This window comes from Budorcas taxicolor, chromosome 4 (assembly GCF_023091745.1).
Source record: "Budorcas taxicolor isolate Tak-1 chromosome 4, Takin1.1, whole genome shotgun sequence".
In the NCBI taxonomy this organism is placed as follows: Eukaryota; Metazoa; Chordata; class Mammalia; order Artiodactyla; family Bovidae; genus Budorcas; species Budorcas taxicolor.
The window spans coordinates 63,966,583-63,994,329 of NC_068913.1; the positions used below are offsets into that span (position 1 = coordinate 63,966,583).

Sequence of the window (27,747 nt, forward strand, 5' to 3'; positions counted from 1 at the left end):
GGTAGAGAGTTTAGAGGAGGATAGTTCCCTCCCCTTCTATTGACAGATACAGAATTTAGATGGATGCTGCCTTGTTTCAGAGGGTGATGATAAAAGAAAATAGAGTGTAGGAAACAACAGAACAAAGCATGATGAAAATATGGAGATGACTCAGACTAGTCTAACTCTATTCAGTGCAGAATTCAGGAGAACTGGTTGACGTCTGTTACATCAAACCCTTTGGGTGATCCATTTCCCCATGATGAGCTTTGCAGGAATATGTGGCTTTGTCTCTTGGGTAGTGTTTTTAGACCGGCCTTTCACAAAATATGGGATGGGTGGCAGCTTTTGTATTAGCTTTTAAAGTCTTTGCAACTCCAGCCTGATTGCTCTGCCTTAAATTCCTCTTTTATTATGGAAATGAGAGCTTCTTCAGCATATTCAAGTAAGCTGAACTCTGAATTCATAACCTCTGATTCTCCACTGCACGTGCTGTGTCTCCACAGCCACACTCTTGATCTTGGCTTTTTTCTCTAATACAGTGCACACAGTAGACTGCCCATCAGTCTCTTATTTTCTGCTTTTCACCTACCTCTCTGCTTCGGTCTTAAATCCAGCGCTGGCAAACTTTTTCTTCCTCTCATTCCCTTGCTAATATGCTCTGATTGTCCACAGCTGCTCAGATCAGAGATCCAAACGCCCCTGCCTTTGCCTCCTCTTCTCTTTTCTGTGTCCTGTTCATGCAGGACCCAGCTTTTATCCATCTCCTCCAGGAAACCTCTGTCAGCTGTTCAGCCCATATCCTAAACACTTGCTTGCTTGTCTGCAGAATACTTATTGCTTAAAATCTGCTACTTCTGTGATTTTTTTCATAGACATCATCTATCTCTCCAAATTAATCTATTGAATGCAGCTTTACATATATATATTTGGTTGTGAATTCACCAAAATATAGTTTGAAAAAACTCAGTGGATGCACTGACTCTGATTTCCCCCTCTCTCCTTTGGAAACTTTGTTTTTTTACAGTTATTGCTGTTGTTTAGTCTCTGAGTCTTTCTGACTCTTCTGCAAATCCATGGACTGTAGTCACCAGGCTTTTCTGTCCGTGGAATTTCCCAGGCAAGAACACTGGAGTGGGTTGCCATTTCCTTCTTCAGGGTATCTTCCCAACCCGGAGATTGAACCCATGTCTCCTTCATTGGCAGGTGGATTCTTTACCACTGAGCCACCTGGGAAGCCTTTGTTACAGTTTTACTGGGTATTTACTTTTCATAGGAAATTGTTGTAATTGGCTGTCAGTAGGCATAATTTTTAATCCATCGGCTCATTTTATACGTTACAACCAGATTGTGTTTAGAGAGTCTAATTTGTAGCAGTTTGGAGCCATGTTAGAATGTTTTCTGGTTGTGTGTGTCTGTTAATCACTCAGTCGTGTCTGACTCTATGTGACTCCATGGACTATAGAGCCTGCCAGGCTCCTCTGTCCATGGAATTCTCCAAGCAATAATACTGGACTGGGCTGCCATTTCCTTCTCCAGGGGATCTTTTCTGGTTAAACTTATTTTATCTTTTTAAGGGCTACGAAACTTTACAGAGGAAGCTTGATTGCACTCTGCATTTCCAATGTATTTTTTATGCTTCCCTGGCAGTTTGCTCAGTTTGTACTTCTTACTCAGGTAAGGTGCTTACATTTGTAAACTGAATTAAGTTTAGTATATTTGATTATAAGAACTTAATTATCTAAAATTATAGAACTGATATGTTACATGATTCTAAGTCCTAAAATGTTTTTTTCAGTTGATATTTTGAAAGAAATTTCAAGATAGGGCAATAAATAAGATTTATTTATTTATTAATGAGTTTTGAGAATGGGGAGTAGACTGTGTGCTCATTTTTCCCTGCACCCACTGCTTTGATTCTTTCTTACACTGGCCTTATTCCTATTCATAGAAAGCAACTTGAGTTGTTTTTTTAATGTCCTTTGAAATGTCTTGCTTGAGAAATGAAGTCAAGCCTGGACTTGAGACCTAACTCTCTTCACTAGCTTCTTAGTTGGACAGACAGCCTAACTTTTCTTAGTTTCAGTTTTCTCATATATAAAGTAGAGAAAATGAAATAACCTACTGTATTGGGTTGTGATTAGGATCAAATGGGGTCATGTATGTATTATAAGACTCCTAACACATTACCACTACTTAACAGGATGTCAGGTTAGCTGTTTCTATCATTTTTTTTTTTAAGAGAAGCTTTGAAAAAGTGAAAGTGTTAGTTGCTCAGTCGTGTCTAACTCTTTGTGACACCATGACTGTAGCCTGCTGAGCTCCTCTGTCCATGGAATTCTCCAGGCAAAAATACTGGAGTGCATAGCTATTTCCTTCTCCAGGGAATCTTTCCAACCCAAGGATTGGACCTGGGTCTTCTGCATTGCAGGTGGCTCTGTTTGTACTTAATTCTTTATTTGATCTTACCTTTTAGACTTTCTCGTCTTCTATAGTTTGATGACATTTTAAATGTTTCGGGTTTAAAATGTCCCTGAGGGTCACTCCTTAAAACCCCGTAGGCCTGTTGTGTATTGCTTAACCCCTGGAATGGAAAGGGAGAGTTCCTACCCTCCAGTTAGTGGAGATGGCCAGCTTTATGGTTTCTATCTGGGGGAGGGGGAACGTGGGGGAGTTGCATGGAGGGAGAGGAGGCAGTAATATGCTTCCCTGGGGGGCTTACACTGAATAATAGCACACTCGTCCACAGTTGTTGTGTTGTATCAGTCACCCTTCAGCAATGATGTGTCCCCATGGAGAAATCTGGGTAAAGGGAAACATTGTTTTCTTGCTTTTAGGAAAATTTATTGTAGATTACTTGGCGATTAAAAACTTGATGAATAAAACTTAAGATACATGTTTATAAGTATTCAGCTATTTTGCTGTTTGTTTGAAAAGTATTTGTGTAGTGAGAGACGCATGGAATTTAATTTGAATTGCTTTTTCCATGAAGAAAGATAGAAAGACACTGTTTGAATACCTCTCTATTTTACCTAAAAAAGTGAAAGTGAAAGTTGCTTGGTCGTGTACGACTCTTTGCAACCCCATGGACTATATGGTCCATGGAATTCTCAGGGCCAGAATACTGGGCTGGGTAGCCTTTCCCTTCTCCAGGGGATCTTCCCAACCCAGGGAATGTACCCAGGTCTCTCACATTGCGGGTGGATTCTTTACTAGCTGAGCCATTTTACTCAGAGGTATATTATTTAATCAATTTATTCATATAATCAATTAATTCATATGAATAACTCTAGTACTCTTAGAATTCTTGGAAAATACATTCACAGTTTTCTTCAAAACTCTTAAAAAAAGTTAATACCTTTATAATACAAGAACTTCTAACTTGAAATTTGATAAATTTGATTATAGCCAACACTGGAATATTTGTACAAGTATGAAGGAGAACACTAGTGGAGATACTTTTTAAGTGTGACTAACAAGCAGAACCTAATATATTTTTACACACACATGCATTAAATAATTATTTTTTAGCTTTTAATGTATCTTTCCCAATTATGTATTAATTGTCACATTATAATTGCATTTTCATAATGTTTGAGCAAGGCACTTTGTAATTGTACATGCCGGCAGTAGAGTCACTCTGACATTAAAAGGAGTATTGTTTTGGATAATCTGCAAAGCAGATAATTTACATGGTTAATTGAGAGAGAATAGTCAACTGATATTTGCTATATTAATGTATTCACTTTGTTTAATAATAAATTAGCAGGTAAGAAGGAAACTAAAGAACTTTCTATATAAATACAAATTTGAGGCAGAATAAAGATAATCCTTTCTTAATTTTTTAATCTATTTATTATATATGTATAATTTTAAATTTTCACATAACTTTTTAAATTTCAGATTGCATCATTATTTGCACTCTATGTTGTGGGATACATTGACATAAGCAAGTTACGGAAGATCATTTATATGCACATGGTAAAGATTTTTAAATTTGTTTTTTCCCATATATCTTGACCTTAAAACAAGCTCCTGATTAATATTTGATTTATTCATGGCTGAAACTGGTTTTAACATAGTTCCATAACTAAAACAAGTATTAGTCAAAAACTGATATAATTAACCAATCTTGTTTTTAAGTAGGCCACCCTGAAAATTTTATTTTGGGTCATATTACCTGATTTGAGTTTGTGCCCAACTTATACATTATCAGTAAAAAAGATAATTCGTGAAAGAGACCATGGAATGGTATATTATCCAGGAACCTTCTGTTAAAATAAAATGGAATATCCATTTATTGAGCACCAGCTATTGAGGCACATGGGACATATCAGTGAATAGAATTGCAAAGATCCCAGCATGTATGTGGATTACATCCTAGAAGAGTAGAGGAAGGAGAAAAGACAGAAGATAAATAATAAACATAGTAAATTGGTAAATTATATAGTATTTTAGAAGGTGGTATGGACTATAGAGAAGGATAAGCCATGATACCCCAAGGAGGTCAAGAGGGCCAGCTGTCAGTGGATGGGAGATTGAGATGTCAAATGAGGTGGTCAGGAGAGGTCTTACTGAGAAGAGGGGAGGGTAGTGAAGCAAAGACCGGAAGGAGGCGAGGAAGTCAGTTAAGTAGTTATTCCAGGTTGATGAAATAGAGCAAAGGTCTTAAGGCTGGATGGTTGATTTTGAAGAATACTGATTTTTTAAAAAACATTTGCCGTCTCCATCATTAATTCTTACAATTTTGTTTTCTTTTTCCTATAATTTTAATGTAAGTACAATATGCCATGGGTTTGTGCCAGTCTTAGCCTATCAATAACTGATTTTGTGGTTTGACAGGTACTTGTGGTTCTTATTATCATTAAAAGATGCCTTTTAGCAATAATTACCAGGAAATTTTGAAAAAATAATCAAGGTTTATTACTTACAGGACCTGGAAATTACACAGCACATCTGGGACCGTGCAGTTAGGTCATGGGGACAAGGGGAGGTATAGGAGAGAGAGGGAGCCAGCGTGCACCTGGGATTCTTTCTTTGTTGACATCTAGGATGATGGCCTAGGGTTTTGAGGGCTCATTCTTTTTGGTGGATTTAAAACAGAAGAGTGGGAATTTAAATCACAGGAAGGGAAAAGACTGACCCAGAGGTCAGGTATTGAAATTAACAAAGATCTCTGAAACAAAGGAGCCTCAGTAGGGGCAAGTGACCTGACTTTATCTAGTCCTGTGGCTGGCAGTATGTTTATTCAAGAGATAGCCGTATTTGAAGTGGATTGCAATGAAAGCTTAAGTCAGGCACTTGTATTACTAAAAAGAAAAAAAATCCCAACTATCAGGGTTTATACTGCAACCATATATTTTTTGTTCTCTAATAATTGGTACCTATAAAAGGACATTTATAATATAAATTATGAACAGAGTTATAAAATGAACAATCATGACCCTACCCTCCAGCTGAAAACTGGAACCATCATTACTTTGAAGCCCTTGTGTCCTGAATATAGCCGCCTCACTTCTCTTGGAGATAACCATGAGCCTGACCTTTCAAATTATGATTGTTTTCCTTTATAACTTTACCATATATATATACTTATGCATAGATAATAGATTTTTATAATTAAGTTTTTGTATTGTTTTTGAGGTTATAAAATGGTTTAATTTTTGTGTGAAATATGTTTTCACTCGGATTTCTGAAATTTGTATGTTACTGGAGTTTGGGCATTTTCTTTGCTTTATGTTTCTTATTGTATAAATTAAACAGTTTATCCATGTTCTTACTGAAAGATGTTTAGATTTTTTTTCCTCTTTTTCCTTTTATGAGTAATGCTGTGCATTTTTCCACATAGCTCCTGGGACATAAATATAGAGCTATTTACCTTGTAGTAGAATTTTTAGGTGGTAAATTAAATATATGTTCAGTTTCACAATTTAATATTACATTGCTTTTCAAAAGTGATTAGACTACTTTGAACAATAACATTTAACAGTCGTTGTTATTCTGTATCTTTTTTTCTTTTTTAATTTTGTCAATCTGGAGAATTTAAAATGGTATCTTATGACCTTAATTTACATTTTTCTCTGGTTTTCAGTAAAGTTGAACATGTTTTGGTATGTTTCTGGCCCTTTGTCTTTTCTCTTTGTGTCATTCCTATTCAAATTTTCATCAATTTCTCTCTGTGTCCAAGAAAAAGCGTCATTTGTTTAATTCACTGCAGTGTAATCCACTACTTTCATTATTTATCTTGATGCTTGTGTTGGTCCTGATTTGACCAGCTACTTTCTGGGGCTTCTTTGTCTTTTGTTCTCATTATGCTTTGCATACTTTTTCGAAGAAATCCGTAAAGGCCCAGTTTCATCAAATGCTTTTCTACATCTTTCTAGAGACCCTGTGTATATGTCCCTCTTTAATATGTTACTGTGAGGAATTATGGGCTTCCCTGGTGGTTCAGACGGTAAAGCGTCTGCCTGGAATGCGGGAGACCTGGGTTTGATCCCTGGGTCGGGAAGATTCCCCTGGAGAAGGAAATGGCAACCCACTCCAGTACTCTTGTCTAGAAAATTCCGTGGATGGAAGGAGCCTGGTGGGCTATAGTCCATGGGGTCGCAAAGAGTCGGACACGACTGAGCGACTTCACCTTATGAAGAATTACATTGATTGATTTTCTACATTAAGCAACCTTGCTTTTCTGAGCTAAGCAAAACTATTTATTCCTGGGTTCATTTACTATTATTTTGTTAGGGTTTCAAACCTGTGTATGAATGGGATTGGACAGTACTTAACCTTTTTCACACTTGATTTTTTTCCCCCAAAGTGTTTAATATGCTTTTTCTTTTTTATATTGCAGTAAAAATTAGAATAATTGATAAGCCCTTAGTCTGTCATCACATAAGCAGCTATGGATGAGGACTTTGACTTAAAGTTTTAGTTTTAAAAGTACTAACATGACACAGGTTTAGTTTATAGTAGAACCTATCTTGGGTAAATGATAAATGCTTTATCATGTCACTTACTAACTGTGGAATCAGTTACATACTATGGACTATCTTTGCTTTACAAACTCCTAAATCTCCATAATTACATAAAGGAAGAAAATGTGAAATTGCCTCCAAAATGAATTTTTTTCATTTTTATTATAAAATAATATCATACACATAAACTTTACCATCTTAATTGTTTTAGGTGTACACATCAGTGATATTAAGTACATTCTTATTGTTGTGCAAACATCACCACCATCTATTTCCACAACTCTTTTAATTTTATAAAAATGAAGCAAGATACTCCCTATACTCCTTCCCCCCGTCTCCCACCCCAGTGCCCTGGAAACCCTTGTTCTGTTTCCTATGTCTATACTTTTAACTACTCTAGGTACCTCATATAAGTGGAATCATGTGGTGTTTGTCTTTTCCTGAATGGGTTATTTCACCTGGTGTAAGTGTTCTCAGGGTCCATCCATGCTGATGCAAATGGCAGGGACTTCCTTCTTTCTTACGGCTGAGTTTTGGTCTATTGTGTATATGCCACATTTTCCATATCCATTCATCCATCAGTGGAAACTTAGACTGTTTCCATGTCTTGGCTATTGCGAATAATGCTGCAGTGAACATGGGAGTGCACATATCTCTTGGAGATCCTGTTTTTGTTTCCTTTGGGTATATGCCAGGGGTGGATTTTCTGGATCATATGATAGTTCTGTTTTTAATTTCTTAAGGAACTTCCATACTGTCCTCCATAGTGTACTAACTCACCAATAGTGGGCCAAAGGGCTTTTTATTCCCCACATCCTCACCAATACTTATCTCTTGGCTTTTTGATAATGGTCTTTCTAACAGGTGTGAGATTATGAGGTGATGTCTCATTGTGGTTTTGATTTGCCTTTACTAATGGTATTGAACACCTTTTCCTTTGATATTATAACAGCATTTGATAAAGTCAACATCTGTTTCTGATTTTAAAGATCTTAATTAAATGAAAATAGATGGATGTTTCATTGAACTTTTGATACATACATGTACTTTAAGCCAAAAGCTAGTATCATGCAACATGATGAATCAATAAAACTATTCCCATTAATGCCAGAAATTTAAGAAATATATCTCTGCCACTCTTAACATTGTTGTATAAATGTTAACTAATACAACTGACTAAAAAATAAGAGTCTCAGATAGAAAAGGAAGATATAAAAGTATCATTGTTTGTAATTGATATGCTTCCAAATACTTAAAAGAACCAAATTAATAAAGTAATTACTACTAGAAACAATGGAAGTTTATATTAATTTATTCATACTTAATATAATTTTTCTAAATATAAAAAATCAAAAAATATGAAAAGATTTCTGATATAATAGCAACACAGATAATATACTTTAAAATAAACTTAATAGGCAGGATCTATATGAAGAAAACTTTACACACTTGATATATGTAAAAGAAGACTTAAAGAAATGGAAACAATGTGTACTATTTTTAAATCTAAAGATTTGATAGTGGGCAGATGTAGCTAAAATATAGTGTAATGTACATTATAGGATAAAGCAATTTTAAGACAAATGTCATTTTTTCAAATTTAGGCTGATTATAAAATTCTTAAGTAAATTTTATGTATGTGGATCAAAAATAAAACTACTGAAAGAAAGCATGGATTATTTTATTTTTAAAGGCTTTTCTTATAATGGAGGTAAATTCTCAAGTCTTACAGGAAATGAATGATAAACTGACTAATGTAAAAATTTAGGCAACAGTTATAATAAATATCACAAACAAAGATAAAAATGAACTGGGAAAATATTTATAATATGTTTGCTTTGTAAGAAGCTATGCTCTATTATATATGGAGTGCTTAGGAAATTTCAAAAACCCAATAGAAAAATGGACACTAGGAGTAGGCAATTCATATACACGCCAAACAATGTAAGTAGTAAATAGAGGAAAAGATGCTGTCTGTCTCATCCCTAAGAATGGAAAAGTGAATAGAAAAAAATGAAACAATGAAGTAACCTTTTTTTGTTTGTTTGTTAGATTGGCAGATATTTAAAAAGAATAATGCATGGTATTGGTAGGAGTGTGTATTGGCAGGAACTCTCATACCCTACTAGTGGAGAGTATGGTATTTTGTATGGAAATTTGTCAGTATTTTCTCAAATTTTAAAATGTTTGTATCCTTGACCCACAATAGTAATTTATCCCATAAATGTGTTGACATGTACTAATATGTAGGACAGATACATAAGGATGTTTTCTCAGCAGTGTTTATAATAGGAAAAACAAAACTAACAGCAAGACAAAACTGGAAAGCACTGAAGTGTTCAGAGTACTGGTTGCATAAATTATGGCGTATCTATAGAGTAGGGTACTTTTTTCAGTTATTCAACAGAATGAATTAACTTGGTTTAAATTGATATGTAAAGCTCTTTGAAACAAACTGAGAATAAAACCAAGCAATAGCATAGCTTCTGGGCCAACTTTTCATTTCTGGTTTTAAAAAGTTATAAACTGGAATTTCTATATGTGAATGTAAGGATGCACAGGGAGGTGGTGGTGGTGGTGATTTCTGGGGTTTTGAAGTGGGGCATAGAATGCGGGCTCTTTTCCTTGTATATTCCTTTTTGAACGGTTCAAATTTTGTTTATCATGGGCATGTGCAGTTTTCAGAATAAAAATCGTTTTTTTGGTTTTCTGTATGTTAATTATATTTTTCTTGGATTTTTTCAGATTTCTCTTGCACTTTGTTTTGTTTTGATGTTTGGAAACTCAATGTTATTAACTTCTTATTATGCTTCCTCTTTGGTAATTATTTGGGTAAGTGTTCCTTAAGTAAATGTCTGTTTTTGAAACTAATGGTTTACCAGTTTATCGCTGGCTTGAGATTCATGAGGGATTATCTTTCAAGAACTGTTTCAAGTGTCTTACTAAATACATATAATGTGATAATGTATTTAAGTTCTCACTTCCAAAGAAACACAACAAAAATTAATGCCTGAAAACATAGCGCTTTGCTTTGTACTCTCAATCTGTCCTTTCTCTCTAATCTTTCATGTCACCTAAATTTTGGCCCAGGGTTTATCTTAGAATAATTTCTATGCTCTCCTCTTTTTCTTGATTCCTCCCCTCTTTTCAGAGTTTATTATCTTCTTTCGCCACTTTGTTACCCCCTTTCCTCGTTTTGGCATCTCACAGCAGTCTCTCCTTCTTGTTCCACTGTGGTCAGAGAGAGGCTTCAGGACTTGTTTTTTTTAGTTTTTTCCCTTGATGTCTATTTGTGTGACTTATTCAGATAATTTAAATCAGGTAATGATTCAGTTATATTTTTCTAGATCACTAAGAGCAGATGTAGATTATGGAGAGATATTCTTACAGAATTAGGGTAACGGGTCATCTAACACCTTCTGCCAGTTTCATTAGAAAGATTTTCTAAATATAATATGTCTCTCTAAATTTAAAGGCTTGCAGAGGTGGTTACTCTTTTTTTTTGTCAATGGATTTCTCTATTACAATGTTTTGCATACCTAAGAGGAAAGAAAATATTCCTTATATTTAACAGACATGTGCTTTAGTTTTAGACTGGTTTCTTGGAGATGAAAGCATATTGCACTGTCTTAACTGAAATGTATTCCACTTCTTGAATAGTCATTTAAGTAAGTCAGATCATTTTGTCTTTCCTGATTTCTAGAACCCATTAACAAATTTGGAATCTGCTATTTCTTTGTCCAATTTTACAAGTAAATTTTTTTTTAAGATTCTGTTTCCCAAATACCTCTTCCCAGTCTAGACCACCATCCCTTTCAGGTTGTGTGACTTGAGTATACTCTGGCACAGAAATTAGCAATCAGCATGTGTTTGATGCTCTGTTTTCAATAATGACTAAAACACACCCTCATTAACTGAATTGCTGTGCTTTGCTATTACTGATAGTTCTTACAATCATGAATTCTGCTTATAATTAGGAAATGTGACCATGGACTCAGTTCTATATTTACATGTGTACACGGGGGATGTCCTGCTATTACTTAGGGTGAAGTACATGACTGTTGGTACTTGTGTACAGGAAAGCCATTGAATGGAAGATTGCCTATCAATAAAATCTAACCTTAAGTACATGTTGCAGGAAATTCTCTTCAGTTCTGTTGAACACCTACAGTGTGTTAGGCTTCCTACTGGGTGCTTGATACTGAAGTGTGTCTCAGGTATAGATTAAGCTATGCATATTTCATGTATCAGTATTTTGATGTATAAAAATAAATGATGGCAACAGGTACAGAATGTAGACTGTTTTTGTATATTTACCTATAAATGCACATTTGTCTATTTTTATTTCTAGTTATCACTTTGAAACCTTAATCGTAACACATTTTATATTCTCAGATACTCGGAAACTTCTGAAAAGATTTAATTTGGGTTCATGTATTTATGTTTTGATCTCTATATTTTTGCCAAGTTGGAAGTAGATTTAGTTCTTTATAGATACTATGCTTTGGAAGTTTGCTGTGTATCTGGAAAAAAATCAGATTTGGTTGAGAAGTATTTAGTTGGTTCATTAAAAACTCATTTATAGTTTATTCAAGGAGTTAGTAATATTTTAACTTAAGGAAAATCTTATATGACACCTATCTAAAATTCTGAAATTGTTATTTATTTCTTGGTTCTTAGGTAAATCAGAACCAGTCATAGAAGTCAATTATAGAAATTAACATATGGAGATTTTTCTTTCAACTTTACAAAGTGACTAACTGACCTAAAATATTCTGGACAAAACAGGGCTTCTTGAAATCAAATAAGCTTGTATTGATTCTATGTGAAACAATGAAAATTGTGCTGAATTTTAGATTTTGAGGGTCATGTTATTTATAAGTATTTTTTTGGTACCTGAATTTGTGTCTGTAACTGTTAACTTTATGCTATGTTATTTTCTCCATGCAGGGTTTACTGGCAATGAAACCATATTTCCTGAAAATAAATGTATCTGAACTTAGTTTATGGGTAAGAATCAATTTATTTGAATGTATACATTCTTCCTTCTCTAAAATATATCATTGGTTTTATGTTTTACTTTCAAGGAATTGATCTATATAATGCAGGAGGTCTAACAGTTTTATAACATATTAGGGCTCAATTTTAATGTGCCAAATTACTCTTTTCGTGAAGCAAGATTAATATTGGATAGGTAGTTAAAGAATTTCAATTTTTGTATTTTATTACCTATGCTTTTTCTGAGGAGCAGTACGTGTGTAAGAAACTTTCAGTAGAAGGGGAATTTAACTGCAATTGCTGTGTAAATCTCCTATAATATATTAACTTTGATAAGAAGATTGTATATATTTTTCTTTCTGGTATCAGCCGTTGATTTTGAAGTAACATTCTTTATTTTAAGGTGCATGTGTTTCAGCATTTTCTCTTGGCTATAGCGATAATAACTTCACATGTGATTAAAGTATTTATTTTTTTCTTACTAGGCTATGTCTATGCAATGGCTGTATGATGCATTGGTTTAGTTTTGTTTTGCTATATTTTTTTTTTGTAGGTTGTCCAAGGATGTTTTTGGTTATTTGGAACTGTCATACTAAAGTATTTGACATCTAAAATCTTTGGTATTGCAGATGATGTAAGTATATTTTTGCTTAAACTTGAAAGACTTAAAATAAACAGGCTTAGAATGCATTACCAGAGTTGCCAAGTGCCACTATTTAAGCTAAATTTTAAGGTGGGGTCTATTCACCTGTTATTTTATCTATCTAATAGAAAGTAAATGTGACTAAGTATATAGTCTATTCATCAAAATTAATTTTTGACACAGTCTCTTATTTTATTGGTCTTTCTATATCACAAAGGTTTTAAAATTTTAAAGAAAGCCCTAGAGACTTAAGCTTAAATGTTAAGACCTATGCAGTTATTTTCCTCTGGTTTCTTTATAATCCCCTTTTGCAACAGACAAAGACACCACCCACCTTCAGAGCCTCGTAAATAATAAATTGTATTATAGACTCATTCCTTTTTTTTTTTTTTTTCCAGTTTTCTGGTCACCGCTTATGAAAGGTTTATTTATAAGCTTTTATAGATGATTTAATCCAAGTTAGTCTTGCAAGAGACGTTTTTATTTTTGTTATTGGTTTTACTTTCTTTGGTATTTGGGTAGGAGAGATAATAAAATGAGAAGTCTGTTTTATAATTCAAAAGATTCACCCTATGTGTAATTTTGCTTATTTTGATATTTTGGTGAGTACATTACTTAAAAGAGGACACTAACCAACGTGGAAAGAGTAACATAAACCACACTTTTTTTTTTTCTGTAATTTATTTTAATTGACTGTCTTTCTTCCTCCTGTAATAGATTTAAGTTGTGGTTTTGAAACTGAGTTTTGTGAAGTTCTGGGACTTCACAGGCTCTTTGGTGAGGTCCGTCTACTTCCCAGTCTCCTTGTTGATTCTTTTCATCCAGGATATTCTAGCTTTAATCTGTTACATAGTGGACATCTATACACGTTTTCATATGAACAAGAGAATTGTTTGCTTAAAAAAGATTGAGAACCACTGGACTATTAAAGGGGTAGTCTACAACCTGTGGAAAGATATTTTAAAAGTTTAAAAGCATAGCCTAAAATGCATTTATTCAGTTATTCAGTGTACTTGCTCTGGGCCTGGCAGTCAGATGCATCCTAGAGATACGAAACTGAGTAAGACACAGTCTAGTGGGATATAGGGACAGTTTCTAGCAACTATAAAACAGTGTAGTAGAAGCCGTGATAAAAAGAGTGGAACCTCTGTGGCAGTCCAGACACCGAGCTTTCACTGCAGCGGGCATGGGTTCAGTCCCTGGTTGGAGAACTAAAGATCCTGCATGCTGTGTGGCATGGCCAAAAATAAATAAATAAAAAATTTAAAACTGCAAAATGTATTTTTAAAACTTCATTAAAAAAAAAAAAAAACAGGTACAGAGGGCTGCACAAATACACAGGAGGAGTCAAGGAAGGCTCCTAGAAGTCAGCTGTGAAGATGAGTGCTAAAAGGTGATTAAGTCAGCCAGGACACAGAGAATGAGCAGGAAGAAATGGGAAATAGCTCAAATCCTAGGTTTATGGAATCTGACTACTCACCGGGGGAAGACAATCCATTTAAACTGTTAATTCAGTTTAAAGTGACTGTTGTCATTTCTGTCAACAGCCTGGTGTTGAACCATGGTAAAAAAAATATAAAAAGTTATGTCTAAATCAGAAATAATTTAGTTGCAGCATTGGTATTTCTGGAAATATGTAACACTGATCAGGAAAATCAGCTCATAAATTCTTAATTTTGACATTGGTCAGAGGAAAGAGAATGGCAAAGCCGTATAGCTGTTGAAAAGCATTGGGTTTTTTTTCTGTTAAGATAATAAGACACATGCTTTCCTGTCCTTTAGGAATCCAAGGAGGCATTTATTGGCCTATCCTGGATTTCTCATCCTTGGTAAAAACCGATGTTGTCCAACAGGGAAGTTTAGCACTTAGTGCCCCAAGCTTTTTGTTGGGGGCTGGTAACACAGGCACCCTCTGCCTCTCACATATCAAAATTCCAAACTCCCAGAAGCAATGTAGGTGTTCAGTATAAGCCACTAGTATCGTTTAGGGTGGTGGGGTCCTTACAGAATCCAGGTTCCTTGATGTAAGCCAGGGGTCCACCTTGCAAGCAGGTTTTTCAAAGGATACCCTTCAGACCTGCTCTGTTGACTCTCATCTGAATGTTGAGTTTGTCTCTTCTTTTCCTCTCTGCCGTGCCCACCCACCTTCTTGGATCTTGCGTGAATGTGCATACCACCTTCCAGACGGTCATTGGATGTGTAGAGAGCTTGGGCTCTCTTAGATCCCTCAGCCTCTGTGGACAGCTTACCATTCATCAGGGATGGGAGAACTTATCTACCCCTCATGGATTGTCTCTTTTGTAGACTCTAACATTTCTAGCTAGTCTGTAAATCTGCTGTTCACCAAACTGAAACTGACACTGTAACCCTTTGCTGCTTTTCCTGACAGTGCACAGATTTTTTTGCTCTCTGCCCCCTAACAAGTCAGCTCCTTCAGATGTTCTTCCATGGTCAGCCCCATCCAGTTACCACCATTGGGCTGACTGAGCTCAGGGAAGCAGTGGTGATGTAATGCTGGGTGTTAGTGGCCAAAGTGGGAATTTCTGGTGGCTTAGTGGTAATCTGCCTGCATGGCTGGAGACTGCCTATCAATGCAGGAGACTTGGGTTTGATTCCTGGATCAGGAAGATCCTCTGGAGAAGGAAATGACAACCCACTCCAGTATTCTTGCCTGGAAGATCCCATGGACAGAGGAGCCTGGCAGGGTACAGTCCACGGCATGGGCTCACAAGAGTTGAACACAACGTAGCCACTATACCAGTGGCCAAAGCAGCAGTGCCCCAAACTCCCACTATTTCCACACAGAGGTCATTTTTTCTTCCTTTTTTTAAAATAAATGAATTTTCTACATTTGTTTTCCTTTTGATCATTTTCTTGAACCTAATATTATTTTTGACAGTTTTGTCCAATTTCATAGTTGTTACTGGAGAAGGGTATTTACTAATGTTGTCCTTTGCTGTATCTGCAAGTCCCTGCATTCATTGATTTTTGAGTGTTGATCCGACATTGTGTTTCTCAGATAACCTTACTTGTTTACAATGTATTAGTTTTTCTAAATATTGCTGGATTTGGTTAGCTAATGTTTTTAAGGACTTTTGTTGATTTTAAGAACATTAATCTGTAGTTTTATTTTCTTATAATGTTTTTGCCTGGTTTTAGTTTCAAGGTAATGCTGTGCTTGCTAAAATTATTGGAAAATGTTCAATCTCCTATTCTCAGTGAGAATTTATATAGAATTGGTATTATTTCTTCCTTAAATGTTTGTTAGAATTTGACCATGAAGCCCTCAGGATCTGAAGTTTTGTTCATGGGAAGATTTTCTACTACAAATCCACTTTCTTTAGGAAGTTACTGGTAGTTTATATCTTTAGTAGAAACTCACCCATTTCATATATGTCATCAAATTGGTCATGTTTTTAAAAAATTATTATAGGATTCAGTTAGTGAAAAAATTCTTATTGAAATTTTTTACTTATATGTGAAATTGTCTTTTATGTTCTTTAACTTTCCTTCTTTGGATTTAGAATCAATGTTATATTAATCTATAAGGAGGTGCTTTTATTTTTTGCTATGTTTTCTACTTTCTATTTATTATATTAATATTTCCAAAGTACCACTTATTAAAAACTCCTCTTTGATTTTATTGTATTTTTCTTTGTAACTAAATCTGTCATCCTCATTTCCTTTATTCTTATTTCTTTGGGATTGCTCTGAACCTTTTTCTGATGCTTGAGGGAAAGTGCTTGGCTCTTTTGTTTTCACTTCTCTTATATTATGATAAACACATTTCAAATCTATTAAATTTCCCTATAAGTAGTACCTCTTTTGCATCTTACAAGTGAACTATTTTGTGATTTTTTTTTTAACCCAAAGATAAGTTTTATGTTATTCAGTATCTAGCTGAAAGGACTTTTAAAGTCTTTCTTAGTTATTGTTTTCCAGTTCTGCTGCATTTGTGATTAGAAAAATATAATTTGCATTGTAGACATTCACATATCCAACAAATACTGTGAACTTATTTTTTCTTCCTAGAGACTTTTTCAATTGTGCTTTTATACACTTTGAATCTATACCATTCACTGAAAAGATGTTTATGATATGTATAATCTTCCTTTGTTGTTCGTTTTATGAGCATATAATGTCATTTGTTGTCTTCATGTGTTTTTGTTTGAATTTGGTTTTGTGAGACGTTACATTTGCTAATGCAAGTTTCTGTGGTTTATTGTATCTGGTATATCTTGTTCTCTTTTTCTGCTTTTAGCCTTTCTGCAAACTTTTAAGCATATCTTTTGTAGACAACATGATACTGAATTTTTTCCCTTAACTCTAATTGAGCATCTGTCTTTAATTAGTGAACTAAAAGTCTTTACATTTATGGCAGTTATCATTATTTTGTGACTTCTTCCTTTCCTTTTATTGAGATTTTCCAAGCATTTGCTTTCCTTTTAGATTCTTTTCCCTTTCCTTGGATTGGTGGTTTGCATATGCAATTTTAGGCCAAGGTATTCTCCCTATTGGTTTCTTAAACTTATTAGCATACATTTCTTCCCCAGGAGACACAGCATTTGAGATTCTTCAGGATATCCCATCGCCATTGAGTTCCTATTCACTCCCTGACCACACCCCCCCACACACACACACACACTTCGTTTATGTATCGTTTATCATTTTAGTCATGATTTGCTTTGGATATAATTTACCCCCTTTCCTACGGTTCTTGCTCTTTTAGACAATAATTAATTGAAACTTAGGCAAATGTTTTCTCATTCGTTAAATGAAAATAATTCCAGCTTCCTCTCATGGCTCGTTGTGGGAAGTAAGTGAGGTGATGTAAGTGTGAACTTGGTGATATGTGAAGAATACACAGATGCTATTCCAAGGTCTGCCCATTGTCTGCTTCTTTCAAAAAGTCTTTTCAGTCTGCCTTTCAGAAATTCTGAATTATGTTTGTTTTTCTTTACTCTAAAACATGATGTCCCTTTGTGATTGATGGATGCCTGTGTGTGCTACCAAGCCCAGTGGATACCTTGTAGTGTATTTCACAAGATTTAACACCTTGCGCAGGGAAAACCCAAGGGTAAAAGCCTGTGGAATGTTGTTGATGGTGCATGGAAGGCAGGGTGTTGTTGGAGCTATCACTTGTTAGCCAAAGAACAGAGACTGTGAAATTGGAGGGTCCAAAACCAGCCATGTGTTAGAACAACAAGTTCTGCAATGCATTGGAAGCTGTTTTTAGGTACTGTTAAGATTGAAATGAGTTATAGCAATGTACGGCCTAATCTAATGGTGCCTCCCTTTACTCCTTACTAGGCTCATATTGGCAACTTATTAACATCAAAATTCTTCAGTTACAAGGATTTTGACACTTTACTGTATACATGTGCAGCAGAGTTTGACTTTATGGAGAAGGAGGTAAGGTGGAATTTATCCTTTTCTAGGTTTTGGTCTGTTCATTTTTCATAAAGGGTGCTCCTGTTACTCAGATTCTTACCTCTGTGTTCTTATCTCAGTTTGAAGAAAAAGGAAAACCTTGCAGCTTAAACCAAGATGTTCCTGTTTACATTAGCACAGCCTCATGAAATATATGATCTCTTCTCATTTTGATAATTTAGAAACATACATTCAGTCTAGCAATAGTTTTTAGGATGAGTAAACACAGAAGCACTTCAAGTTGCTTTCTTTCAAGGATAGCATTGATTCAGTAAAACTCTCAAGCTTTTCAGTTTCCACTTGCTTTGTGATTGTTTGAATAATCTCATTGATTTGAAATATCATTGAATACCGGTTTTTCATTCCAACAACATTTGTCTTTCTAAAACTGTATTTGTGTGTTTAGAAGGAAATCTGAGAGTAGTTAAGTGCATTGTCAGACAGAAGTCTGCAGTGTTACTTACACACACACCACCCATGTGGCCCTGATTTATGAGGCTATTTAATTATCTCTGAGACTTTCTTCAAAGCTGTGTGTGTGTGTGTGTGTGTGTGTGTGTGTGTGTGTGGAACTAGCCAACAGTCCTCTGCTGACACATTCATTTTCCCTGATCCCCACTGGGTCAGCCATTGAATTGCAGACCAGTTGGAAGAGAGTGTGCCACATGGCAGATGACTCTTTACTCCAGTGACTTGTCGTCTTCATTTCCTGTGTTCTGGCAAGTGGTTTTGACACATAATGGCTGATAAAAAGTGTACAAGTGATAATGTTGAGCCTGCTGAAAGAAAATAGGGAAAAGTATCTTGCAAAACATTAAAATGCATGCCTATAGCAGATCAAGACTCATTCAAGGAGATGGTAAAGGAAGTATAGGCATCAACAGAGAAAGTAGGGCTCAGTGTAAATCCTTTAACATTGTTGAAAATAAACATGCCACTACATAGCCTTGAGAGTATGAATCATCAATTATGTAACAGAAGAAATAGTTTACTAAGGCACAGCGTGGCTTCAGCCAATTTGAAGAAAATGGCAAAGCCGTGTCCAGCCTGCCATTCTTCATCTCCATAGGTATCTTCACAGGGACTGTGCTGTAGAGACAGAGCACAGTGCAGGCTCAGAGAGAGGGCATCTGGTGCATGGTGGGAAGAGGGAACAATTTAACGCAATATTATACTGGTATGGAAAGACACTTAAGATGTATAATAGGGTAAGCAACATGCTGTGATCTTATTGAGCTATGATTAGCACACATAAAGTGTCAGCAAAATTTTAACACTGGTTTTCTTTTCTTTTTTTTTTGGTGAAGAGGTAATTAGTGATTAACTTTATTTTGTAATTTGCGTTTTCTAAATTTTCTATAGTAGTCATATTTTAATTGAATTGTACTATTGAAAGATAGTAAAAACCAGTGAGGGAGATCTTTGCCTTTTAGATATGAAAATGGAAAGCAACAGTATTTAAAGTACAAAGACATCAAAACAGGAACGTTATGGCCAAAAATAGGCAATGCTGGATAGACCCCATGTGTATATACTTAACTATGTTTTTGTGTGTGTACTTGGTATGAAATGAAGAGAGCAGAGAGCAGCACAGGTAAATGATAAAAGATGCATTTTTTTCATGAATATTATTTGAAAAATTGAACTGGGGTGGGAAATCAGGTCTGTATCATATGCCAAACTTCATTTCAGTTGATGTGTTAAATATAAATGAAGCTTGAAAAATTAATTTGAGAAACATTTCTTAACTTCATATTTTAATGAGCATCATATTAGTACAAAATGCATATGAGAATGATTAATAGATTTGTCTGCATATTACTTAAAACTGTTATATGTACAGTTTTGTACATTCAATGTTATAAAAATTAAAATCAAATGACTAACTGGGATGATTCTTGCGATAAATAAAATCAATGAAACTAGAGATTAATGAGAGTGTTCAAATCAATAGAAGTTTATCAAGGACCCTCACTCTTTCTCAGCACTAAAAGTACAGCCGCACACTGTTCCCCTACCCACCTATGCAGAAATGGGCAAAGGACGTGAACATATACAATCCATCAGGGAGGAAATGCTGATAACTGATTAAAATGTGAAATTCATTGTCTCCTTTATTTTTTCTCCGTTTTCTAGTGTTCACAATGAGCATATGTAACTTTTATGCTTAGAATAAAATCAATAATTATGAGAAATATTAAAATAAAAGAAGTTATAATTCTAATAGAACAAACATGTGCACACATCTCTCACTGTGGTTTTTTTCCTTTGCATTTGTTCTTTTTTTTTTTTTTTAAATTGAGGTATTACTGCTTTACAACATTGTGTTGGTTTCTGCTCTGCAACAAAGTGAATCACCTGTATGTATATGTATATCCCCTCCCTCTAAGACCCCCCCACCGACAGTCCCACCCCTCTAGATCACCACAGAGCACTCAGCTGAGCTCTCTTCAAGCAGGTTCCCCACTAGCTATCTGTTTTATACATAGCAGTGTATGTATGTCAATCCTAATCTCCCAACTCACCCCGCTCCCCCTTCCTCACACCCGTGTCCACATGTCTGTTCTGTACATCTCCATCTCTATTTCTGCCCTACAAATGGGTTCATAGGTACCATTTTTCTAGATTGCACATATGTGCATTAATATATGATATTTGTTTTTCTCTTTCTGACATACTTCACGCTAATAAACTCTTGGAATATAATGTTAAAATTGTTTGAGCTCTATTAAACTTTGCTTAGTATTTTTAACATGATTTTTTAAATACTTCTTTTTTAAAGAAAACATCAATCTTACTACTTTTCTTATATTTATTGTTAGTTATTATTAGCAAATGTCTAATTTTTGAAATAATAAAATAGTTATTGTAAATCATCAAAATTGCTTGTCTAATACAGATAGAAAGAGAGAAAATTGGACTAAGGAGAGGGAAATCAGGAAATGCTACTTACCTTATGTTTTGTAGAATTAAAATGTACCAGTATTTTTAATATGGTTGAATCTAGCCTTCTGTTTATAAACATATTGAGGAAAGCATGCGTAATTTCATGTAATGATAAAACTTTTGTGAGGGAATGTGTTGATAATGAGCAAATCGATTGCAATTTAGAAATTTCAGGCTGAGAATTATTGGCGACTGTGATTTGAAATTATTGAGAGGTGTATAGGATTGCAATGTGTAGGGCTTTTTTAGTTAAAAAAAGTTGTTTTTTTTCTTTTTTAGTTTTTTACCTATTACTGAAGAAAATGTAAAAATGTTTTTACTCCTTTTATAAACGTTGATCATTATTGTGTGTGTGTGTTTGTATGTGGACATCATGCTTGTGATTTTTATTCGAGATAAAATGCACAGTAAAGCTCCTGCCATTCTGCTGACCCTCGTTGAATATTGGGCTCTCTAGTTAGAACAGTACTGTGCAAAAGTGAATAGTAATGTTTCTAGTTGCGCTTTATACTACAAGTGTTTGGGAACTGTATCTGTTAGTGTTTCCAACTCAGCATTTTGGGGAAGTTCATTTCTATGGAAATGTATCTTCATTTTTATGAAGGGAATCAGTGGGTAGATTGGTGAATGCACAAGTTTCTTAACATGTTTTAAAATTCACTTGGTTCATGCTTTGCAGTTTCATTTGGAATAACATTTTTCTCTAACAAAACACTTCTTTGAATTTCAGACTCCCTTGAGGTATACAAAGACATTATTGCTTCCAGTTGTTCTTGTTGTGTTTATTGTAATCATTAGAAAGGTAAGTCTATCCTTTACCTTATGAGTACTTTCTCATAATAAAACATGTTCTTATTTCTTCATAGTAGTTACATATACAAGGCTACATGTTAATCTAACACAATACTTATATAGATCTATTGAAACACATTATTTTCTTACTAATAGCCTTTGATGAATATTTATAAATCTTAAAAAATATTGTGCTAGTTACCAGCATAAAGTAAACCTAAGAAAAGGACACTTACATTTTGATAGTCACGTATTTTGAAAGATAGGATCAGAGAGATCATATTGACCCACATACAATTGTTTCTGTTTATGTAAACTATTACTGACTCACTTTTAACTTTTATGTAATTTTTTATTAAAATATTTAACATATGCCTTTCTAAGTCATTTGTGCAGTATTCATTAAATTCTGGATAGAGTTTATTATTAATCAAAAGGAAAAATAGAATATTAACAATGTATTACTAAACCTAAAGAAATAGACTCCCAACTTAGCTTTGATAATGAAATCTTAAGTCCAGATATAAATCAGGCCAAGGAAGTTCCAATCTTTAGCAAAGAGTGATATAATATTCTTTTTTCTTCTCAAGAGTTAGTGAACTTTATAACTACAAATGTTTTAAGTGAATGACTTGGGATTAGTCTGTGATTGAAAAATAAATCATAGACCCTAAAGGTTTTCTAATTCAGAGCTATTATTTCTGTGTTAGTACAATGTCATGTATTTGTGGAATATTCTGTATTGTAATTATTATTCACATCATATATTTATAATCACTCTAAATATTTCACATACCTTATTTCAATTGGTTCTTCAATAACATTCTAGGGTACAGATACTATTATTACCATTTTAGCAAATGCAAAATTGGAAGGTCGGAGAGGTTGTTACTGGCCTCACATCATCTCCATTAAAAAGCAAGGGAAGAGTGAGAATCAGATGGCCCCTTTACCCTCCCCTCCTCTTTGGGCATCATAGTTATCATTCCTGTATGTGTATAGTTAAGTAGGGGCACTACCAAAAACTGGAACATGGTGGAATTCACTAAAGGTGAATTAGAAGCTGAAAGGTCAGGTTTCAAGACCCTTCTTAGTTGTTGTCCACCTTCAGGAAGATCATTTAATCCTTCTGAGCCTGTTGCTCCTCTATAACATGGTAGTAAAACCTATCTGAACAGGGTTGGTTATAGATAGGATTATACAAATGTAAGATTTTGTTGTCATAATTACTATTTCTGAGTTACTTCTTATCTCCATACTTCTGTATTTTAGAGTAAGTAAAAGTTTGAAAGTCTAGAACATATGTTACTTGAATTTTTTTCCCCACTACAGCTGTTATAAAGTGTTTAAAAATCTATTTGCAGGTTGTGAGTGACATGTGGGTTGTCTTAACTAAACAACAGACACATATAAGGTAAATATGGCATTAATGCCTTTGTTACTTCCTCCAGTTTACTAAGTAGGTATTTACAGTGTATTAATTTTATAGTTATGTGAACTGATGTTTCAGTTGTTGCCATCCCCCTTCTCTGCTTTTATCCTTATTCCCTCTCTGAGCAGAGCTAAGCACATCACTTACTTGTCTCTAAGTCCCATCCAGTATGCTCTGACAGTAGCCCTACACTTATTTCTACTTGGAGGACACAGCTTTGTGCTTCAGTTTGGCAGGTAAAGCAAATTACTCTGTTGATGGTTTTAGAGTCACTGGACAGCCTTTTGGCAGAAGAAGAGGGAAATGTAAAAGTGGGCTCATACCTCACTTTTTACATAAAATAAATTCCAGATAGATCAAAGATTTAAATATAGAGAAAAATGAAACTCCCAAATAAACCAAGAGTTTATTATAATGTTAGGGTTAGAGGCCTTGTTAAGAATGGCATAAAACTGATAAGCTAGAAGGAAAGGTTGATATGGCTGATCAGATAAATTCTTTGGTAAAATACCATAAGCGTTATTTAAAGCAAATACAACTTGGGGGAAATATTTGCAGATCATAACAAGGTAATAATGACCATCACACATAAAGAACTATACATTAACAAGAAAAATGCTAAAAACCCATTTGAAAAATGAGTGAAAGGTACACACAGGCAGTTGAGAAAACACGTTCCCATTTTCCCTATCCCACTACACTCCTGTCCCACTAACCTCTTTTGTGCTCTTTGACCATGAAAATTGGTTTCCTGCCCTTGCAGTGGTTGTACCCTAAGCCCGTGATTGTGCCCCCTGCTTCCCACAGCCTGTCTTGGCATGACTCAGTTCTCTAATCCTTGCCTAAATGTCACCTCCTATAAGAAGCCTTCTCTGCCAGTCATCTCTGAGTAGATCCCTTGTCTCCTTGCTTGTTATTCTCCACCATCACACCCCTTTTCTTTCTCTCAGCATTTATCACCATGTGTTTACAAACTGCTGGGTTGTTGCCTATATCTCCTGAAAGGGGAGATGGCCATTTCTGTTCAATTCAGCAGTTTATATGCAGTGCCTGGCATATGAGGAAAGAATAGTAGTTGAGTGATAAAGGCTTGTGCATGAGTAAATAGATACATGAAAAAGTGCTCAGTCCCATGATAATGTGGAAACCTTTTTACTTGACAGGTTTGTAAAAATTAATACCCAGTGCTTGCAAGGGTGGTAAGGCAGTTTGGCAATAAAGCAAAACATATGGTGGGCCTGTCCTTTAACCCAGCAGTTTCACTGGTGCAAGTATGTCCCCTAGAAACTCTCATAGAAATGCAGAGGTGATGGTATAGAGATGCCCATTGTGGTGGTGTGTATAATGTGAAAATGAAAACAACCAAAGTATTCAGTAGTATTGGTTTAATTATGACCCAGTCAGAAAGTAGAATTCCTTATAGAGATATTTCATCATACATCCTTGCATTAAAAATTATAAAACATATAAAGGATGATTAAACTTTTATTTTAAATATGAAGATTTTATATGTTTATTTGTACATAGGGATGTGGAAAGATAAAACTTATAATTATTAGTAGGGGATGGGATTAGAGGATGGAGTAAAGGAAGTTTTAATTCTAGTTTCATTCTTTTGTGGAATTATTTTGGGGGCAGTAGAGATTGTTGAATTTGTGTGTCTGTATATTTTCTTTTATAACACACAGCCTTATATATTGTTCTTTAACCTCTACCCAGTGATAAATTATTGCACGTACTCTTGAGACAATCCTTGTTCTCATTTAGAAGCAATTTATTGTAACTGTACCCTTGCTTCTACCTGACACCTTTGAGGGCTGGGGAAAAGGAAAAAGCTTCTAGTACATAAAGCCAAAATTTATCTTCGATTGAGATGAAAATTTTTTAAGAGCTCAGAAAAGGGCTAAAGGTTATAACTATAATATGCATCCAGAAGAGAAAGGTGGAACTTTTCACAGAAACAAGAGAGTCTTTTCAATAATAACTCAACTATAGAAATAATTATAGAAAAACACTGAGCTTCATGGGGCTCTCAATCTAGGTAGGATCAGAGCTTTTTGGAAAGGAGAAAGGCACATTGACATTTTGTTTTGCATTAAGTACCAAAGTCATATGCAAATATAAAAAGGGGAGGGGTAGGATACACATTTTAATTCTCAAGATGTGAGTACCAGGGTCTCCTTTATTCAGGGATTTAGGGGTTAAAGGAGGATAAAGATAGCATTGTGAAGTAGAAAATGTATTGATTCTGAAACCAGTCAATATATAGACCTGGCTTTGCTGCTTACTAGCCCTGTGACTTGCTTTCCTTAGCTGTCAGTTGGGATAATAAATAGTTGTAAGATCAGAGTTAATGTAATGTTAATGGTCATATTAACATTCTAAGTGCTTAATAAATGGTAATGGATTATTTGTACTTGGAATGAAAGAAGAATAAAGGAGGACCCATTCACTTCCTTCATTTGCCTAATATGTTTACTCTTTGCTAGTACATCAGAATTTTTGAAACCAGATCGTCCAATCAGATTTTATGTAACCCAGATTACCTAGATTAGGGGTTAATTGAATCATTTGTTCATTCATTCAAAAAAAAAAAAAGAGATTGAACTGTATTTGCTGGGCATTGTTTAGGTCTTGAAATATTTCAGTGTTTAGGATAGAGAAGGCATGTGTTATCAAGTTGTATATTTGTATCTCTGATTCAGACTTCTCCCTTGAATTTAAGATTTATAGATACACTCACTGTTTGTCATCTCTGTTTGGGTGTCTGGTGAGAATCTCAAGTTCTGTGAACGCAGTACTGAGCCTCTGAATGTGCTTCCCTGTCAGCACACTTCTGCGGGATCTTCTTCAGCTCATTTTCCTCCTGGCTCCCTCTTCCCTAATCATGCTGTCTTTACTGTCAGCCTGCCAAGGAGCCGGCTACCATGAGGCTTTGTCATGTCTGTTCTCTGCCTGAAGTGCTCTTCCACTGGGGATCCTCAGGCTCCAGTTCTCGGGTCCTCAAGGCTCTGCTCAGAGTTCACTCAGTTGGTGACCACACAGATTAATATATACCACCCTGGACACGCAGTACTCCCTGCATCTTTTCCCTGGTTTCCTTTTTTCTGCATGGTATTTATTGCCATGTAATGGTTGCTTATTTGCTTTCTGTTTGTCTCCTTCAACTTATATGTAAACTCTGGGGCACAGTTTTTCCCCACCCCCAATCTTATTTACTGCTGTGTCTTCAGTGTTCAGTGGAATTGAGTGGATGGATGGATTTGTACCCTGTCCTCCTGAAGGGTTCATCTCAGTAGGGGAATTCAGAGGATACTCAAGTAAACCTATAATTGAACATTTTGTTTTCTATGAGAAGATAAAACAGGGAAATGGAGTGTGCGTGATCAAGGTGGGAGGCACTGAATATGGGAGGGAGTCAAAGGAGCTGTCTGATGTTTTAAGGCGTAAAATGAATCTAGTGTGATGGAGCACAGTTAGTTAAGAGGGAACACAGTAGAAGGTGAATTTTAAGGGTGAAAGATGGGGACCATCTAAAGAAGACTATGTGTAATTACCAAAAAAAAAAAAAGAAACCCAAACCCACAATGACCTAGAAAGTCTTAAGTAAAGAATGGCATATCTGGATTCCCGTTTTTGAAATTTGCTCTCAGTGCTGTGATGAGACTCAACACAGGGTTGGGGTGCTGGGAAGGGGACCAGAGTGAGCTGCGGGGAGGATGGGCCTATAAAGATGTATCCTTTCTTAGGAAATTAAAACCATCAAACAAAACTAAAGGTGGCATTTTGTGGCTATTTTTTGTTTCAAAACTGCTGCTGTAAAAAAGTCTTGCATGTGGCTTCCTACATTGTCTCTGTGGCGTTTATAGTTTATGTGGGAGCTGAGGGACCGCTGGGGACAGGAAGTAGGGCTCTGGGACTGCAAGGGCTTCAGAGTTTCTTTCCACTCTCTCCTTTGTCAGGCTGTTACTCGTGAGGTATGTGATACATGGCGGCCAGCAAGTCTTGTTGGCCTAAAAATACCCGTGTAGTCAGATATGTAGGATGTGCAAAATAAGCTGTTTTAAGACTGTAGCACCAGTTTGGTTTATAACTTTTAGTTCTTTTGGTTTACACGTATGTGTTCTGAGGGAATATTATAGAAGTTGTAAAACTCATATTTGTCAGGTAAAAATGCACATGATTGAAGTGCTTCAATGGTGATTCAATGGTAGTATTTCTTTTTCCATTTCAGAAAACACCAGTTTGATCATGGAGAGGTAAAGACTTAATATCACCAAAATGTGGTTTGTTTTAATGTTTGTATATATTTGGACTTTCTTTCTAGTTCATTTTCTCACTTTTGGTAAGTCGCTAATCATCTTCAAAATAGGCCTGTATGTGTTTTTATGAGAATACTGCAAACATGACCATTCATTTGTTAAAGTAGGTGGCTAGGAAACTCACTCAGTCTGTTTTGATCATCATCAAGGTAATAGCAGTTCACTGCTGGGGTCCATTTAGGCACTTTTGCAGAGTATCTTTCATATGATTGGAGATCATTTTCCTCTCTGCTC

At 35.3% G+C, this 27,747-nt stretch overlaps 1 protein-coding gene across 1 annotated transcript in view; it reads left to right on the forward strand.

Annotated features, from left to right (window-relative positions):
• The window catches only part of DPY19L1 (dpy-19 like C-mannosyltransferase 1), a 92,721-nt gene that overhangs the window by 52,986 nt on the left and 11,988 nt on the right, over window positions 1–27,747 (forward strand). The window contains exons 9-17 of the mRNA XM_052638883.1: window positions 1,557–1,656; window positions 3,883–3,960; window positions 9,696–9,782; window positions 11,901–11,960; window positions 12,502–12,582; window positions 17,902–18,003; window positions 21,698–21,769; window positions 23,124–23,173; window positions 27,426–27,450. Coding sequence (XP_052494843.1) covers window positions 1,557–1,656; window positions 3,883–3,960; window positions 9,696–9,782; window positions 11,901–11,960; window positions 12,502–12,582; window positions 17,902–18,003; window positions 21,698–21,769; window positions 23,124–23,173; window positions 27,426–27,450 — 655 coding nt within the window. The remainder of the gene's footprint in view (window positions 1–1,556; window positions 1,657–3,882; window positions 3,961–9,695; window positions 9,783–11,900; window positions 11,961–12,501; window positions 12,583–17,901; window positions 18,004–21,697; window positions 21,770–23,123; window positions 23,174–27,425; window positions 27,451–27,747) is intronic.